Source organism: Salvelinus fontinalis, chromosome 5 (genome assembly GCF_029448725.1).
Source record: "Salvelinus fontinalis isolate EN_2023a chromosome 5, ASM2944872v1, whole genome shotgun sequence".
NCBI classification, from domain to species: Eukaryota; Metazoa; Chordata; class Actinopteri; order Salmoniformes; family Salmonidae; genus Salvelinus; species Salvelinus fontinalis.
The window spans coordinates 4,493,892-4,508,708 of record NC_074669.1 but is presented as its reverse complement, the minus strand read 5'-3'; the positions used below and the strand labels follow the sequence as shown (position 1 = coordinate 4,508,708).

Below are 14,817 nucleotides of genomic sequence, written 5' to 3'. Positions count from 1 at the left end.
TGCCAATGTAATATTGTTGGATAACAGTCAACAGGCAGCCAACTAAGCTTGGTCTATTCTGAGCCTGTTACCTCGTGTGTGTGTGTGAGAGAAAGAAATATGACAGGCTGTGTGTGATAGGGCCGACAGTGATGGATGAAAGGTTGCCACAGATCTAGGATCAGATAACCATAACTCTAATCCTAACCTGGGCCATAAAGGGGGTGAAAATATCTGACCTTGGAAAAAGGGTTAGGTTATTGTCCGCAACGATTTAGGCTTTAACCTCAGCCCTGACAGAGATCCTAACATGTCCACCATTTAAAACTCAGCCCAGAGATCCTAACATGTCCAGCATTTAAAACTCAGTCCTGACAGAGATCAAAACATGTCCACCATTTAAAACTCAGTCCTGACAGAGATCTTAACATGTCCACCATTTAAAACTTAGTCCTGATAGAGATCCTAACATGTCCACCATTTAAAACTCAGTCCTGACAGAGATCTTAACATGTCCACCATTTAAAACTTAGTCCTGATAGAGATCCTAACATGTCCACCATTTAAAACTCGGCCCTGAAATAGAGATCCTAACATGTCCACCATTTAAAACTCAGTCCTGACAGAGATCCTAACATGTCCACCATTTAAAACTCAGTCCTGACAGAGATCCTAACATGTCCACCATTTAAAACTCAGCCCTGACAGAGATCCTAACATGTCCACCATTTAAAACTCAGTCCTGACAGAGATCCTAACATGTCCAGCTTTTAGACATTCAAGTGTAGCCTGGAGGTGTTTGAAAAAATAAATAAAAAATAATAATTTTCCATCAAGGAAATGATTAGCTGTCGCCCTTTGATGATTAATGATAGAGTGGGGCTGACCTCTGATCTTACCCTTTAATGTCAGTGGAACCTCCGTAGGTAGGTAGGGGATGTCCACTGCACTCCGACTGCTGGTGGAGTTACCAAGGAGATCCGGGAGAGAGGAGGACACGGACGGAATGGACGGCTTCCTCCTCCACTTTAACACCGGAGGGAAGTCATTGACCACGGGGAACTCATCCTGAATGAGAGGAAAGGTAAGGTAACTTTAATAAAGTTTAGGCACTGTTGGGGAAGCTACACTGAAATCATAGTTTACCAAACTACCATTTACTTTTTCATTAGAAGAATTTAAGCTACACTAAATCTACCCTTAAGAAAAATATAGTTTACTGAACTAAATTTACCCTTAAGAAAGAGTAGTCCACTATATGGTTAGCTACACCGCTACATGGTAAAACAGTAGTGTGTAGTTACAGTAGTTAGCTACACCGCTACACGGTAAAACAGTAGTGTGTAGTTCCAGTAGTTAGCTACACCGCTACATGGTAAAACAGTAGTGTGTAGTTCCAGTAGTTAGCTAAACCGATACATGGTAAACAGTAGTGTGTAGTTCCAGTAGTTAGCTACACCGCTACATGGTAAAACAGTAGTGTGTAGTTCCAGTAGTTAGCTACACCGCTACATGGTAAAACAGTAGTGTGTAGGTCCAGTAGTTAGCTGCTCCGCTACATGGTAAAACAGTAGTGTGTAGTTCCAGTAGTTAGCTACACCGCTACATGGTAAAACAGTAGTGTGTAGTTCCAGTAGTTAGCTACACCACTACATGGTAAAACAGTAGTGTGTAGTTCCAGTAGTTAGCTACACCGCTACATGGTAAAACAGTAGTGTGTTGTTCCAGTTAGCTACACCCCTACATGGCAAATAAATCGAATCAAGTTGTATTTGTCACATGCTTCGTATGCTTACTTACGGGTCCTTTTCAACAATGCAGAGTTAAAGAAAAGGTCAAAAATGTAATAACTACTAGAACGGTGACACGAGGAATAAATACACACTGAATAACGAAACAAAATAAGGAGTAAAAATAACATGGCTATATACAGGAAGTAGAAAATAACATGGCCATATACAGGAAGTAGAAAATAACATGGCTATATAAAGGAAGTAGAAAATAACATGGCTATATACAGGAAGTAGAAAACAACATGGCCATATACAGGAAGTAGAAAAAAAACATGGCTATATACAGGAAGTACAAAACTCAAAAGGCACTCGCACATCTGAGCAATCTTATTTGCAGGTGCATGGCAACAATTGAACAAGATGAAGGAAAAAGGAAACCGCACACTGCTCACACTGCTCAGAGCTCTGACGAAGGCCGTGTGGCCGATACGTAAGCTTATTAAATATCGGTGATACTATCAAGAGCAGTGTGCGGTTTCCTTTTTCCTTCATTATATACAGGAAGTAGAAAATAACATGGCATACACAGGGAGTACCAGTACCGAGCCGATGTGCAGCGGAACGAGGTAATACCATGGCTAAATACGGGGAGTACCATAGATAATAGACAGTAGCAGCGGTATACTGTAGGTAGGGGTAAAGTGACTCGACAACAGGATAGATAATAGACACTAGCAGCAGTATACTCTAGGTAGGGGTAAAGTGACTAGACAACAGGATAGATAATAGACAGTAGCAGCAGTAAACTGTAGGTAGGGGTAAAGGATAGATAATAGACAGTAGCAGCAGTTTACTGTAGGTAGGGGTAAAGGATAGATAATAGACAGTAGCAGCAGTATACTGTAGGTAGGGGTAAAGGATAGATAATAGACGGTAACAGCAGTATACTGTAGGTAGGGGTAAAGTGACTAGACAACAGGATAGATAATAGACAGTAGCAGCAGTATACTGTAGGTAGGGGTAAAGGATAGATAATAGACAGTAACAGCAGTATACTGTAGGTAGGGGTAAAGGATAGATAATAGACAGTAGCAGCAGTATACTGTAGGTAGGGGTAAAGTGACTAGACAACAGGATAGATAATAGACAGTAGCAGCAGTAAACTGTAGGTAGGGGTAAAGTGACTAGACAACAGGATAGATAATAGACAGTAGCAGCAGTAAACTGTAGGTAGGGGTAAAGTGACTAGACAACAGGATAGATAATAGACAGTAGCAGCAGTAAACTGTAGGTAGGGGTAAAGTGACTAGACAACAGGATAGATAATAGACAGTAGCAGCAGCGTATGTGGTGAGCGAGTGTGTGGCAAGTAGCCTAGTGGATAGAGCGGTGGACTACTAACTGAAAAGTTGTAAGATCGAATCCCTGAGCTGACATGGTAAACATTTGTCGTTCTGCCCCTCAACAAGGCAGTTAAGTAGGATAGAGTAGAGTAGAGCACAGTATAGTGGAGCATGGTAGAGTATAGCAGAGTGGTTTGAGGTATAGTGGAGCAACGCAGCGTACAGCGGAGTATAGCAGAGTATATTGGAGTATAGTATTGTTGTGTAGAGTATAACACCGTATAGTAGAGCGCAGTAGAGCGGGGTGGAGCATGGTGGAATATAGAAGAGTGGTGTGAGGTATAGTGAGCAACGCAGCGTACAGTATAGTATATTAGTGTAGAGTATAGTAATGTAGAGTATAGTAGTGTAGACTATAGTATAGTGGTGTAGAGTATAGTAATGTAGAGTATAGTAGTGTAGAGTATAGTAATGTAGAGTATAGTAGTGTAGACTATAGTATAGTAATGTAGAGTATAGTAGTGTAGAGTAGTGTAGAGTATAGTAATGTAGAGTATAGTAGTGTAGACTATAGTATAGTAATGTAGAGTATAATAGTGTAGACTATAGTATAGTGGTGTAGAGTATAACGGTGCAGAGTATGGTAGTGCAGAGTATGGTAGTGTTGACTATAGTATAGTGGTGTAGACTATAGTATAGTGGTGTAGACTATAGTATAGTGGTGTAGACTATAGTATAGTGGTGTAGAGTATGGTAGTATAGCGTAGAGTATGATGGTGTAGACTGTAGTACAGTAGTGTGCAGTTGAGTAGAGTAGAGTAGAGTAGAGTATAGCAGTGTAGCGCATAGTATGGTAGTGTAGACTATAGTATAGTAGTGTACAGTAGTGTAGAGTATAGTAGTGTGGACTATAGTATGGAAGTGTATACTATAGTAGAGTATGGTAGAGTAGAGTAGAGTAGTGTAGAGTAGAGTAGTGTAGTGTAGAGTAGTGCCTGGGCTTACCATAGATAGTAAGCTAGGCTCCTCCAAGTACTGCTTCAGGCTAAGGCTTTTCTTCCCATTCACCTATGGAGGAAAATAAGGGTACACTGTAACTACACTTAATGTAAATGTATGCACGTAAGACTGTCAATCGCTTTGTATTCAAAAAAACCTCTGCTAAACGTCATATATTATATTATTACATTGGTTCTCTATTGATTTGGATCCCCATTAGCCCACGCCAATGGAGACAGCTAGTCTTACTGGGGTCCGAGACATACCGAAAAAGACAATACAGACAAAAGACTTTAAAATTGACATACATGTAAAACGTTAACATGTAGTGTGTGTGTGTGTGTGTGTGTGTGTGTGTGTGTGTGTGTGTGTGTGTGTGTGTGTGTGTGTGTGTGTGTGTGTGTGTGTGTGTGTGTGTGTGTGTGTGTGTGTGTGTGTGTGTGTGTGTGTGTGTGTGTGTGTGTGTGTATCTATCAGTTACATGCAGTGCTGTGAAAAAGTATTTGCCCACTTTCTGATTTTTGCTACTTTTGCACATGTTTAATACTGGACAGAGCTCTCCCCATGAATACAACCATTGGATCTATATGTTTTGACCATGACAGTTTACAATCTAAGGTAATGCCAAGTAATTTAGTCTCCTCAACTTGTTTAACAGCCACACCATTCATTACCAGATTCAGCTGAGGTCTAGAACTTAGGGAATGATTTGTACCAAATACAAAGCTCTTAGTTTCAGAGATGTTCAGGACCAGTTTATTACTGGCCACTCATTCCAAAACATAACTACATTGTAAGTACACTACATGACTTTAACAATGGTATCTCGTCATAGAGCGGTATTGCAAAGCATGTCTAGTGTAGCAGACACTTTCCAACAAAGTGGCCCACATGGGAATTGAACCCACAACCTTGAGCCTTGTGGACCGTGAGGAGGTTATTTCTCACCTGAAGGTGTGTGCAGATCCTCCTGAGGACGTCGTAGACACTGTCTCGAGACAGCAAGGACACAAACACATACTGCAAGACAGAACATGACACTAAAAAAACAACACAAACTCAACCTCTATTGTAGTCTAGAACTCAAGTTCTATAGTAGTCTAGAACTCAAGCTCTATAGTAGTCTAGAACTCAAGCTCTATTGTAGTCTAGAACTCAAGCTCTATTGTAGCCTAGAACTCAAGCTCTATAGTAGTCTAGAACTCAAGTTCTATAGTAGTCTAGAACTCAAGCTCTATAGTAGTCTAGAACTCAAGCTCTATAGTAGTCTAGAACTCAAGCTCTATTGTAGTCTAGAAGTCAAGCTCTACAGTAGTCTAGAACTTAAGCTCTACAGTAGTCTAGAACTTAAGCTCTACAGTAGTCTAGAACTCAAGCTCTATAGTAGTCTAGAACTCAAGCTATATAGTAGTCTAGAACTTAAGCTCTACAGTAGTCTAGAACTTAAGCTCTATTGTAGTCTAGTACTCAAGCTCTACAGTAGTCTAGAACTTAAGCTCTACAGTAGTCTAGAACTCAATGTCTATAGTAGTCTAGAACTTAAACTCTACTATCTTTGAATCCTGGTCAGTCCCTGGATGGGAGACCAGATGCTGCTGGAAGTGGTGTTGGAGGGCCAGTAGGAGGCACTCTTTCCTCTGGTCTAAAAAATATCCCAATGCCCCAGGGCAGTGATTGGGGACACTGCCCTGTGTAGGGTGCCGTCTTTCGGATGGGACGTTAAACGGGTGTCCTGACTCTCTGAGGTCATTAAAGATCCCATGGCACTTATCGTAAGAGTAGGAGTGTTAACCCCGGTGTCCTGGCTAAATTCCCAATCTGGCCCTCAAACCATCATGGTCACCTAATAATCCCCAGTTTACAATTGGCTCATTCATCCCCCTCCTCTCCCCTGTAACTATTCCCCAGGTCGTTGCTGCAAATGAGAACGTGTTCTCAGTCAACTTACCTGGTAAAATAACGGTAAATAAAAAAATAGTCAATTAAAGAATATATGAAGATGCACAGGTTACCAACAAAGTTTGATTTCTCACTTGCCAACTGACACCTTTATGACATGGACTGGCTAAGTAGTTTCAGCCAATCCAGCTGTGATAGATAAAAGACTGTGTATATAGTACGTGTTACCCATTCATTTACCCAAGTCTCCCAATCAGCTCCTCCAATTCATCCAAGATAAAAGAAAGCCAGGTGGCAGCCAGGAGCTTTAGCTGTTGTCATTAAGGTCCATAAACCCCCCATAAAGGTGTTTGACCCAGAACAAGACCAGCCTATTGAGTTAACCCTATCAGTCCGGAACGCCAGGAAAGAACGGCTTTTAATTGATCTGACTTTCATTTATCTGCATGCCCACCCCTTATATTTTAGCCTCACAATTAAGTGGTTTACCATTTTATTTTCTGGACAACCAGGGCTACAAGTAACAATTTGACATAAACAGTTGCATTCATGAGTTGTATTGACAAAGGTCAATACAAAAATAAGGTCTGCCGAAGCAAAAGCCTGATCAAAATGAATTTATATGGATTCTGTAAGTACAGAAATGGTTTGCTCAGTGGGAAATGAATATCCAACTAGTCAGTGACAACTCTGTGGAGTTTGGAGTTTGTGACCGCAAATATGTGAGCTTATTACAGTATTATAGACAATATGTCCTGGGATTTACTATGATCTTCTATGTAGAAGAACCCCTTACAGTATTATAGACACTATGTTCTGGGATTTACTATGATCTTCTATGTAGAAGAACCCCTTAATGACTCTTGTGTAGCTTGTGAGTGTCATAGAGCAAAACACGTGTGTGCTCAAACCATTCAGACACTACAGACGTTTTTATAACAAGACCCGGCCCCGTGCCCCTTCAAGATCCGCCCTTCTCTCACAGACACCGCTCTAGCTTAGCCCTGTACAAGCCGATTTATGCTTGATCCGGGATTTCCAGCGGTCGGTGCCGTTTAAGATGGCAACCATTTTTTTTATGGGATGACAATCTTTTTCTTTTTTTTATGAGCTTGGCCTTATTTCTATTAAGGCACATTGGATGACTGTCATTCATATTCCATTCCACCAGTTTTCCTTGTAACATGGATATATTTAGGCTACAACATGATACTCAAAGTTCCCTTCACCCATCATGAGGTTGCTACAACTTAGCTTTGAATTAAAGTTTACAACGTAGGTGCACAAGTTGAAATATTTTTTTGTAATCAAGGTGAAAGACAGTGACACATTCAATACCGCCTTGCACCCTCTTGCCTTCATCTCGTAAGGACTGACGCTGGGAAACGAGAAGCAAGTACAGGGAGTGAACATTTAATGGATAACAGACAAGAAACAAACAAGGACAGCGTCTGGACAGGGGAAAACATAACGACATCAATGATGACACGGGGAACAAACTGAGGAGCAGACAGCAATCAACAAAGTAATGGAGTCCTGGTGAGTCCAACATTGCGCATATGCGCGTAATGATGGTGACAGGTTTACGGAATGATGGGCTGCCTGGTGCCCTTGAGCGCCAGAGAGGGGGAGTGGGAGCAGGCGTGACACATCAAGCTGATCTACGGTGTAATCCAACAGTTGGAAACGATAGTTTCTATTGGACAAATTCAGGTATGTTTATCCCCGTTTCGTTCGTTTTCCAACAGAATCGGTGGGATGAATACACCCCTGATCACACACAAACACAGTTCACTTTCATAGCAGCCACATACAAACAGCACGATCACTTTGCTCATTGTAATTCCTTCTCGCATCTACACGCTCTCCTCCTCTCTCATATTTTCCCTTCGCTTGTGGACTTCAGTGCACAACACATCAGCTGTCTGTGACTCTGCGAAAAAACCTTTCCAAGCCAAACCTTCATATCATGACCGCTAACCACTACACACAACCTACATCGTTGCCACCATATTAGATAACATCATACAGCATAGAAAATATAACTAACACTTTAGTAAACCCACTACAATCATGCCGTACAGTCAGAAAGCAGTTTAGCAGTTACACCGGCGGGCCCTGGTGGCAATAAATTCATAAATCCAAAAGCTTACCTTGACTTGGAAGAGTTCCAGTGTTGGATAGCCATAGCCAGCTAGCTAACATAGCATCCCTCTCTGTTTGAGCCGGTATTTGAGCAGGGTAGCTAGCTAAGTAAGTGAAAAAAATTGAATAAAATATAATGTAGCTAGCTCTATGTTGTTCTCTCCCTCTCTCTTATACTGTTCATACATTTTTGAAGAAATGTATTTGCTCAAAAATGTTCCACTGTTGTCTTTCTCTCTATTTGAGTCAACTACTCACCACATTTTATGCAGTGCAGTGCTAGCTAGCTGTAGTTTATGCTTTCAGTACTAGATTCATTCTCTGATCCTTTGACTAGATGGACAAGAGCTCTGATAGGTTGGAGGACGTATTCCAGAAGTTGTCATAATTACTATGGAAGTCTATGGAAGGGACTGAGAACATGAGCTTCCTAGGTTTTGTATTGAAGTCAGTGTACCCAGAGGAGGATGGAAACTAGTTGTCCTCCGGCTACACCATGGTGCAGCCATAGCTACCGTACAGAGTGCTGTTGAGGCTACTGTAGACCTTCTGTCACGCGATGACCTTAGAGTTCCTTATTATTTTCTATGTTTGGTTAGGTCAGGGTGTGACTCGGGTGGGAAAGTCTATGTTTTCTATTTCTTTGTTTTTGGGAGTGTGTGTTTCCCCATGGGAGTGTGTTGTCCCCGAGGCAGCTGTCTATCGTTGTCTCTGATTCGGGATCATACATAAGTTGTCATTTTCCTTTTTGGGTTTTGTGGGATCTTGTTTTCTGTTTTGTGTTTTCTGCCTGACAGAACTGAGCGCTTTCGTTTTCACGTTTGTTATTTTGTTTTGAGTGTTTTTGAAATAAAAGAATCATGAACACTTTCCACGCTGCGCTTTGGTCCACTCTTCCTACCACCAACGAGAGCCGTAACACATTCATTGCAAAACAGTGTGTTTTAGTCAATTATTTGGCGACGTGAATATATTTAGTATAGTTTTATTAAAGAATTATAGCCTTTTTAATGTTTCACTTTGCATTTTTTCCTCAACATAGTGTGAAATACACAAATAAACAATAGCCTTAAATGTAGACTAGTTTTGCTGGGGGGAGGGGGGGGGGGGGCAACGGGGAGATTTGGGATGGAGATGCAACCTTTTTACTTCATGCTATTTTGGCTGAGCTCCTATGTCAAGCACCGGGAAACGGACTCCAACATCTCAGTAGAGATAAGGTCCTGTCTTTTCATTTAGCCAGTTGCTTGTAATTAGCTGGATGCTTATAGAGATTAGCCCTGAATCACTACGGAGGGGTGTGGCTCAAAACAATTTATTGAACGCGTAGGACAGCTCCACAAAGCGCAAGAAGTATGAAAACTCTGACTTCTGCAGAGGCCGCATCGCTGTAAATGGTGTACGGCTATTGCAGACGCGGATTGGCCATAAAAAAAACTGTCTGAAGCTCAAACACACAATGTTTAAAGGGCGTTACAAGTCCAAATCACACCAGTGTCGTGGTGGAACTCAATGGGTTAACATTCCAACCTAAACACTAACAGCCTGATCCCTGTTCCTTTACAAGGAGACTACTCAAACACCTCTGAAGAACTGGAAGGCCAACGTTGATCTGACCTTTGACCTTTAACCTGATGCCGTATGTTCTCAACTCAAAGCAGTGTCTGTTGAGAACCAACTGTACAGTACGTCCGCTGTGTGACTGCGCTAGCAGACTTTCCTCTGACTGAACCAGTCAAAAAGTCAGCGTGGATTCTCTACCTTTGGAGCGCCGGGAGGATTGCTTCATTTGAAGTTGTGACTGACATTAACCCTCCTCCTGTGTTGCCACGTGTGCTGACTACGTTACATTCTGTTTGGTTCAGGTGTTCTCAAACACGCTATTTCATGTTGTTGTGGCTGTTAGCTTCATTAGGCTGACTACCTGACTATCTGGTTGTTAGCCTTGCTACCTGGTTGTTACCCTGGCTTTCTGGTTGTTAGCCTAGCTTCCTTGTTAGCCTGCCTACCTGGTTGTTAGCCTAGCTTCCTTGTTAGCCTGCCTACCTGGTTGTTAGCCTGGCTTTCTGGTTGTTAGCCTGGCTACCTGGTTGTTAGCCTACGCTTCCTGGTTGCTAGCATGGCTACCTGGTTGTTAGTCTACGCTTCCTGGTTGCTAGCCTGGCTACCTGGTTGTTAGCTGTCTGCTATCTGTATGCTAGCTGTTTGCTATCTGTATGCTAGCTGTTTATAGTACTAACTGTCTGTAAGTGGTATAGCCCTATTGCATTGTACTGCTTTGTACTACACTGTTGTGTACTGTAGCGTACCTTCTGGCTGGTGTCCACGGTGATGGCCAACCCGTTGGGTACCAGGCCTGCCGTCCTGTGCTTCTTCACTAGCCGTACTGACACCACCGGAATAGCCACCTGTAACGGAAAAGCAGCAACATGGTCACCAGCTGCAGCTCATAGCATTTATTCCCTTAGTGAGACACAGTAACATTAGGAGTAAGACACTGTAACACAAGGAGTAAGACACATTAACATTAGGAGTAAGACACATTGAGACACAGTAACATTGGGAGTAAGACACATTGAGACACAGTAACATTAGGAATAAGACACATTGAGACACAGTAACATTAGGAGTAAGACACTGTAACATTAGGAGTAAGACACATTGAGACACAGTAACATAGTTAGTTACACATTGAGACACAGTAACATTGGGAGTAAGACACAGTAACATTGGGAGTAAGACACATTGAGACACAGTAACATTAGGAGTAAGACACATTGAGACACAGTAACATTAGGAGTAAGACACATTGAGACACAGTAACATTAGGAGTAAGACACATTGAGACACAGTAACATTGGGAGTAAGACACAGTAACATTAGGAGTAAGACACATTGAGACACAGTAACATTGTTAGTTACACATTGAGACACAGTAACATTGGGAGTAAGACACAGTAACATTAGGAGTAAGACACATTGAGACACAGTAACATTGTTAGTTACACATTGAGACACAGTAACATTGGGAGTAAGACACAGTAACATTAGGAGTAAGACACATTGAGACACAGTAACATTGTTAGTTACACATTGAGACACAGTAACATTGGGAGTAAGACACAGTAACATTAGGAGTAAGACACATTGAGACACAGTAACATTAGGAGTAAGACACATTAACATTGGGAGTAAGACACATTGAGACACAGTAACATTAGGAGTAAGACACATTGAGACACGGTAACATTGGGAGTAAGACACAGTAACATTGGGAGTAAGACACATTGAGACACAGTAACATTAGGAGTAAGACATATTGAGACACAGTAACATTGGGAGTAAGACACATTGAGACACAGTAACATTAGGAGTAAGACACATTGAGACACAGTAACATTAAGAGTAAGACACATTGAGACACAGTAACATTAGGAGTAAGACACATTGAGACACAGTAACATTAGGAGTAAGACACATTGAGACACAGTAACATTAGGAGTAAGACACATTGAGACACATTAACATTAGGAGTAAGACACAGTAACATTAGGAGTAAGACACATTAACATTAGGAGTAAGACACATTGAGACACAGTAACATTAGGAGTAAGACACGTTGAGACACAGTAACATTGGGAGTAAGACACATTGAGACTCAGTAACATTAGGAGTAAGACACATTGAGACACAGTAACATTGGGAGTAAGACACATTGAGACACAGTAACATTAGGAGTAAGACACAGTAACATTAGGAGTAAGACACATTAACATTAGGAGTAAGACACATTGAGACACAGTAACATTAAGAGTAAGACACATTGAGACACAGTAACATTAGGAGTAAGACACATTGAGACACAGTAACATTAGGAGTAAGACACATTGAGACACAGTAACATTAGGAGTAAGACACATTGAGACACAGTAACATTGGGAGTAAGACACATTGAGACACATTAACATTAGGAGTAAGACACAGTAACATTAGGAGTAAGACACATTAACAGTAGGAGTAAGACACATTGAGACACAGTAACATTAGGAGTAAGACACATTGAGACACAGTAACATTGGGAGTAAGACACATTGAGACTCAGTAACATTAGGAGAAAGACACATTGAGACACAGTAACATTGGGAGTAAGACACATTGAGACACAGTACCATTGGGAGTAAGACACAGTAACATTAGGAGTAAGACACATTGAGACACAGTACCATTGGGAGTAAGACACAGTAACATTAGGAGTAAGACACATTGAGACACAGTAAAATTAGGAGTAAGACACATTAACATTAGGAGTAAGACACATTGAGACACAGTAACATTAGGAGTAAGACACATTGAGACACAGTAACATTAGGAGTAAGACACATTAAGACACAGTAACATTAGGAGTAAGACACATTGAGACACAGTAACATTGGGAGTAAGACACAGTAACATTAGGAGTAAGACACATTGAGACACAGTAACATTGTTAGTTACACATTGAGACACAGTAACATTGGGAGTAAGACACAGTAACATTAGGAGTAAGACACATTGAGACACAGTAACATTGTTAGTTACACATTGAGACACAGTAACATTGGGAGTAAGACACAGTAACATTAGGAGTAAGACACATTGAGACACAGTAACATTGTTAGTTACACATTGAGACACAGTAACATTGGGAGTAAGACACAGTAACATTAGGAGTAAGACACATTGAGACACAGTAACATTAGGAGTAAGACACATTAACATTGGGAGTAAGACACATTGAGATACAGTAACATTAGGAGTAAGACACATTGAGACACAGTAACATTGGGAGTAAGACACAGTAACATTGGGAGTAAGACACATTGAGACACAGTAACATTAGGAGTAAGACATATTGAGACACAGTAACATTGGGAGTAAGACACATTGAGACACAGTAACATTAGGAGTAAGACACATTGAGACACAGTAACATTAAGAGTAAGACACATTGAGACACAGTAACATTAGGAGTAAGACACATTGAGACACAGTAACATTAGGAGTAAGACACATTGAGACACAGTAACATTAGGAGTAAGACACATTGAGACACATTAACATTAGGAGTAAGACACAGTAACATTAGGAGTAAGACACATTAACATTAGGAGTAAGACACATTGAGACACAGTAACATTAGGAGTAAGACACGTTGAGACACAGTAACATTGGGAGTAAGACACATTGAGACTCAGTAACATTAGGAGTAAGACACATTGAGACACAGTAACATTGGGAGTAAGACACATTGAGACACAGTAACATTAGGAGTAAGACACAGTAACATTAGGAGTAAGACACATTAACATTAGGAGTAAGACACATTGAGACACAGTAACATTAAGAGTAAGACACATTGAGACACAGTAACATTAGGAGTAAGACACATTGAGACACAGTAACATTAGGAGTAAGACACATTGAGACACAGTAACATTAGGAGTAAGACACATTGAGACACAGTAACATTGGGAGTAAGACACATTGAGACACATTAACATTAGGAGTAAGACACAGTAACATTAGGAGTAAGACACATTGAGACACAGTAACATTGTTAGTTACACATTGAGACACAGTAACATTGGGAGTAAGACACAGTAACATTAGGAGTAAGACACATTGAGACACAGTAACATTAGGAGTAAGACACATTAACATTGGGAGTAAGACACATTGAGACACAGTAACATTAGGAGTAAGACACATTGAGACACAGTAACATTGGGAGTAAGACACAGTAACATTGGGAGTAAGACACATTGAGACACAGTAACATTAGGAGTAAGACATATTGAGACACAGTAACATTGGGAGTAAGACACATTGAGACACAGTAACATTAGGAGTAAGACACATTGAGACACAGTAACATTAAGAGTAAGACACATTGAGACACAGTAACATTAGGAGTAAGACACATTGAGACACAGTAACATTAGGAGTAAGACACATTGAGACACAGTAACATTAGGAGTAAGACACATTGAGACACATTAACATTAGGAGTAAGACACAGTAACATTAGGAGTAAGACACATTAACATTAGGAGTAAGACACATTGAGACACAGTAACATTAGGAGTAAGACACGTTGAGACACAGTAACATTGGGAGTAAGACACATTGAGACTCAGTAACATTAGGAGTAAGACACATTGAGACACAGTAACATTGGGAGTAAGACACATTGAGACACAGTAACATTAGGAGTAAGACACAGTAACATTAGGAGTAAGACACATTAACATTAGGAGTAAGACACATTGAGACACAGTAACATTAAGAGTAAGACACATTGAGACACAGTAACATTAGGAGTAAGACACATTGAGACACAGTAACATTAGGAGTAAGACACATTGAGACACAGTAACATTAGGAGTAAGACACATTGAGACACAGTAACATTGGGAGTAAGACACATTGAGACACATTAACATTAGGAGTAAGACACAGTAACATTAGGAGTAAGACACATTAACAGTAGGAGTAAGACACATTGAGACACAGTAACATTAGGAGTAAGACACATTGAGACACAGTAACATTGGGAGTAAGACACATTGAGACTCAGTAACATTAGGAGTAAGACACATTGAGACACAGTAACATTGGGAGTAAGACACATTGAGACACAGTACCATTGGGAGTAAGACACAGTAACATTAGGAGTAAGA

General features: G+C 40.7%; 1 protein-coding gene across 2 annotated transcripts in view; it reads right to left on the bottom strand.

Annotated features, from left to right (window-relative positions):
- The window catches only part of LOC129854932 (GRAM domain-containing protein 2A-like), a 79,508-nt gene that overhangs the window by 13,519 nt on the left and 51,172 nt on the right, over nucleotides 1-14,817 (bottom strand). For both annotated transcript variants that reach the window (XM_055922123.1, XM_055922124.1), the window contains exons 6-9: nucleotides 10,408-10,506; nucleotides 5,003-5,074; nucleotides 4,061-4,123; nucleotides 879-1,047 (exon numbers count right to left, since the gene is read on the bottom strand). In XM_055922123.1, coding sequence (XP_055778098.1) covers nucleotides 879-1,047; nucleotides 4,061-4,123; nucleotides 5,003-5,074; nucleotides 10,408-10,506 — 403 coding nt within the window. The remainder of the gene's footprint in view (nucleotides 1-878; nucleotides 1,048-4,060; nucleotides 4,124-5,002; nucleotides 5,075-10,407; nucleotides 10,507-14,817) is intronic.